At 68.2% G+C, this 4367-nt stretch overlaps 1 protein-coding gene across 1 annotated transcript; it reads right to left on the bottom strand.

Moving 5' to 3' along the window:
- Nucleotides 1–438: 438 nt before the first annotated feature.
- On the bottom strand, nucleotides 439–4011 carry LOC113981756 (UPF0577 protein KIAA1324-like). Its single transcript, XM_027709316.1, has 3 exons — nucleotides 3831–4011; nucleotides 1264–1384; nucleotides 439–682 (listed from the first exon to the last, which is right to left on the bottom strand). Exons 1-3 carry the CDS (start codon nucleotides 3930–3932, stop codon nucleotides 486–488), a joined length of 420 nt encoding a protein of 139 aa, XP_027565117.1. The 5' UTR covers nucleotides 3933–4011; the 3' UTR covers nucleotides 439–485.
- Between the last annotated feature and the right edge of the window lie 356 nt (nucleotides 4012–4367).

The raw sequence follows: 4367 nt of genomic DNA on the forward strand, positions 1-4367 counted from the left end.
CCCCTTGGGTGCTGTGGGGACTCCCATGGGTGCCACATCCCAGTGCCCCATCCCAGTGTCACATCCCGGTGCCCCCTCCTGGTTTCCTGCCCCAGTTTCCCATCCCGGTGCCCATCCCAGTGCCACATTCCATATCCCGGTTTCCCATCCCAGTGCCCCATCCGGGTGTCTCATCCTGGTGCCTGGTGCCCCATCCCAGTGCCCCATCTCAGTGTCCCAACCCAGTGCCACATCCCAGTATCCCATCCCAGTGCCCCCTTCTGGTTTCCCATCCCAGTTTCCCATCCTGGTTTCCCCTCCTGGTTTCCCATCCCATATCTTGGTTTCTGCTCCCAGTTTCCCATCCCGGTTTCCCATCCCAGTGTCCCGTCTTGTTTTCCCCACCCGGGTTTCCCATCCCAGTTTCCCATCCCATATCTTGGTTTCCCATCCCAGTGTCCCATCCCGGTTTCCCGGTTTCCGCTCCCGGTTTCCCCTGCGGTTCCTCACCCGCTGCAGTTCCCGGCGGTGTTCCCGGGCCCCTCCTGCAGCTCCAGGTTGGTGGCCACGTTGGCGAACCCGTGGGGCACCTCGTCCCACTCGTCGAAGCGGACACCGGTACCCAGGGAGTAGGTGCCGGCGGCGCAGGGGCGGCATGACTGCGCCTGCATCTCCAGGAACTCGCCCGCCTTGCAGGAGAACGCTGCCCACGGAAACCGGGATCACAGGGAATGCCCCCCGGGCCCCCCCGGGGCTGCTTCAGCCTCACCATCCTCAGCTCCGCCTTCCCAGGTGCTCCCAGCAGGAGGATCCCCCATCCCACATAGGAACTCCCCCAATTTATCGGGTTTGGCACCTGACCCGCAGTGCTTCCTGATCCAGGCGGGATGGGACGCCCTGGCACGGAGACAGGACACCCCTGGGGTGTGTGGGAGGTTGGGATTCCCATCCTGCTCATCCCATTTGGTACCTCTGTGTGTGGGATTCCCACCCCTCTCATCCCATCCCAGTGCATGTGTGTTATTCCCATCCTTCTCATCCCATCCCAGGCACTCCATGTCTCTTATTCCCATCCCACCCAATCCCAGCATGATTCCCACCCATCCCATCCCAGTGTTGTTCCCATCCCACCCCTCCCACTCCATCCCAGGCACTCCATGTGTGTTATTCCCACCCCATCCCAGTGTGATTCCCTGCTCTCCCATCCCATACCAGGCACTCCATGTGTGTTATCCCCACCCCTCCCATCCCACGGGCGCTATCCCGGCCGTTCCCGGCACTCACCGCACTCGGTGCCGCGGACGGGGTCGGGCAGGCCGGTGCAGAGCCCGGGGCTGTGTGGCACTGCCACCCTCCAGCGCGACCCGGCGCTGTCACACGCCGTGTACTCGTAGTGGTACTCGGACTGCGGGGAGGCACAGGGACAGCACGGGGAGGAGCTGCCCCCGGGACCCCCGCGCTGCCCCCGCCAGGGCTGCACCCCCACCGTGCCCCCTGACAGGGGTGTGCCCCCCAGGAGAGGCTGTACCCCCACCTCGTGGTGGTGGGATTCTGGGGGTGCTCGGAGTGGGGGGTGCTCTGGGTGAGGGTGCCCAAGGTGGAGGGCGCTGGGGAATGGGGGTGCTCAATGTGGGGGTGCTCGTGTGGGGGACATTCGGGGGGTGCAGGATGCTGGGGACCGGGGGGGCTCAGGGTAGGGGTGCCCAGGGTGGGGATGCTCTGGGTGGAGGGTGCTGGGCAGTGGGGGGGCTCAGGGTGGGGTTCAGGGGGTGTGGGGGCCCCAGGGGGTGCCGGGGTGGGGGCTGCCTGTCGGGGGGGGGTCGCTGCAGGCAGGACTTCAGGCAGCACGACCCCTCCCCCTCCCAAGGACCTGCCCCCTCAGCCACCAAACCCCAGGGAGGGCCGGGGGGTCACCCTGGACCCCGCCCCCGACACCCCACGGGGCGACACAGCAACGGGGCCACCCTATGCCCCCTCCCCGGGTTGGGGGAGGGACACCCCGCCCTGTCACAGCCTTGCGCGGCCCGAGCCGGTGACACGCGAGGCTCCTCAAACACCAGGAGGTCCTGGGGGGCACCGGGGACAGCGGGGGCACCGTGACCCCCCATCCCACCGGTTGTGCCAGGCTGGGAGCGGCTCAAGGCCGGCGGGGAGGTGACACCGGGGAGGTGACACCGGGAACACACACGGCGTGGGCAGGACCAAGGACGGGGCTGGGGGAGGGGACGGGGTTTGGGGTACGGGGTGGGGGGAGACCCTCCACCCCCGGCACAGCTCTGGGGTGTCCAGGGGGTACGGGGGGGGAGGTGTGCAGGGTACAGGGGGGAGCCCACCACCCAGTTCTGGGGTGTTGGGGCACAGGGGTACAGGGGGCACAGGGGGGTGGGCACAGGGTACGGGGGGAGCCCCCCAGCCCCGTAGCAGCTCTGGGGTGTCCAAGGGTTACAGGGAGCAGAGGGAGTACAGGGGGGAGCCCCCCATCCCTCACAGCAGCTCTGGGGTGTCAGGCAGGGGTGGTACCGGGTACAGGGGGCACAGGGTACTGGGTACAAGGGGGAGCCCCTCACCCCCACATAGCTCTGGGGTGTCGGGGCACGGGGGGTACGGGGGGCACAAGGGGTGGGCACTGGGTGCAGGGGGAGCCCCCCACCCCCGCGCAGCCCCGGGCTGGCAGAGCGCGGTGGTTTGTGCTCCCGGCGGCTGCCGGAGCGTGGCAGGTTGATGGGAAAACAACCGCTTTGATGTTCCCGTCAGCTGGAAACGGCGGCGATGGGGGGAAGGAAAAGGGAGGGATGAGGGGGAAAGGGGGGATGGGAAGGGGGGAAAGGGGGGGTGGAAGAGAAAAGGGGGAATGAAACGTGTCTGCAGCACCCCCCGCCCGTATCCGGGCAGCCCTGAGACACCCCAACCCCGCACGGGGCACAGAGGAGGGTCCCCCCACCCTGGGGGTACCCAGGGGGTCACCCCAGCTCTGAGCAGCCCCGAACCACCCCATCGCTGTCGCTCCCGAGGGATCTCCTTGGGGAGAAGGGTTTTTTTCCCCTCTTCCTAAACTTTTCTTAGTTTTTTTTAAAATCTAAATAAATTGACCTAATTCAGCCGCGGGGCGGCCCGGGGGGCGAGGGGGGGGGCACCCCGAGGTGTCACTGTCACCCTGCTCTGGCCAGGGGGGTAGCGGGGCTGTCCCTAGGGAGGGACAGAGACAGGGGACACCCCCCGCCGCGGGGGGCCGGTCCCTGGCGGGGACAGGTGCCAGCCCCGCTCTATTGTTCCCAGCTCCGGATCGTGGAACACGGACAAAAAACTGGATCACGGCGCGAACAGCATTCCTGGCCCAGATTAAAAAGCAGCCGCAGGTCTGGGGGGGAAGGGGGGAAGAACAGCGGGGGGGGCACCCCAGGGAGGCGATCTGGGGGTTCACCCGCTGTCCCCGAGGCGGGCAGAGCCCAGCGAGTGACAGATCCCCCCCGGTTTTTCCTCGCAGGACACTTTGGCCACCGCGTGCCGGGCTTGGAATGGCACGTGGCCACTGGGAATGTCCCCCCCTCCCTCTCCTTGTCACCCCCCCCTCCCCAACAGCGCTCAGGGAGGGTTTGGGGCCACCCCAATCTGTGTGAGGGGTTGGGATTTGGCAGCAGCGATGGGGTGACACCACTTGGGGTCCCCCAAGGAGACCCTCGGAGTCTGGCAAGGCCCCCTCCCCAAGGGTTCGCCAGCCCGCCCCGCTACAGGGACCCCCATCCCCTCCCTGTCCCCCCCGCGCTCCAGGGCTCCGGTTCATGTCCCGGGGGGTGTGTGAGGAATTCGGGGGGGTCCCGGTTGTGCCCCCCCGCCATCCGCGGGGTCGGTACCTCCTTGCAGACGTGCAGCTGCTCCGCGGTGCGTCCCGGGGACGCGGTGACAGCGAGACACAGCAGCGCCAGCGGCGCCCACCGGGCTCCGGCTCCGGCCATAGCGGCGGCAACGGTGGCAACGGCGGCGGCTCCGCGGTCCGAGCGGCACCGGCACAGCCCCGCCCCCGCCAACCGCCCGCCCCCCGCGCACCGGCGGCACCTGCGCCGGGAACGGGAACGGCACCTGCGCGGGGAACGGGAACCGGAATGGGAACGGCACCTGCGCCCGCCCCGGGAACAGGAACGGGAACCTGCGCCCGCCCCGGGAACGGGAACAGCACCTGCGCCCGCCCCCCGCAACGGGAACGGGAATGGGAACGGGCATCACCCGCTGGGAACGGGATCAACAACCCCGGGAACGGCACCTGCGTCCGCCAACGGGAACAGGAACACAACCCCAGGGAACAGGAACGGAGCCACCGGGAACGGCACCGGGAATGTGAACGGAGCCCCGGGGAACCGGCACCGGGCACTGGGAATGGTACTGGGAACGGA

Source organism: Neopelma chrysocephalum, unplaced genomic scaffold (assembly GCF_003984885.1).
Source record: "Neopelma chrysocephalum unplaced genomic scaffold, ASM398488v2 Primary Assembly neopelma1_96765, whole genome shotgun sequence".
Lineage (NCBI taxonomy): Eukaryota > Metazoa > Chordata > Aves > Passeriformes > Pipridae > Neopelma > Neopelma chrysocephalum.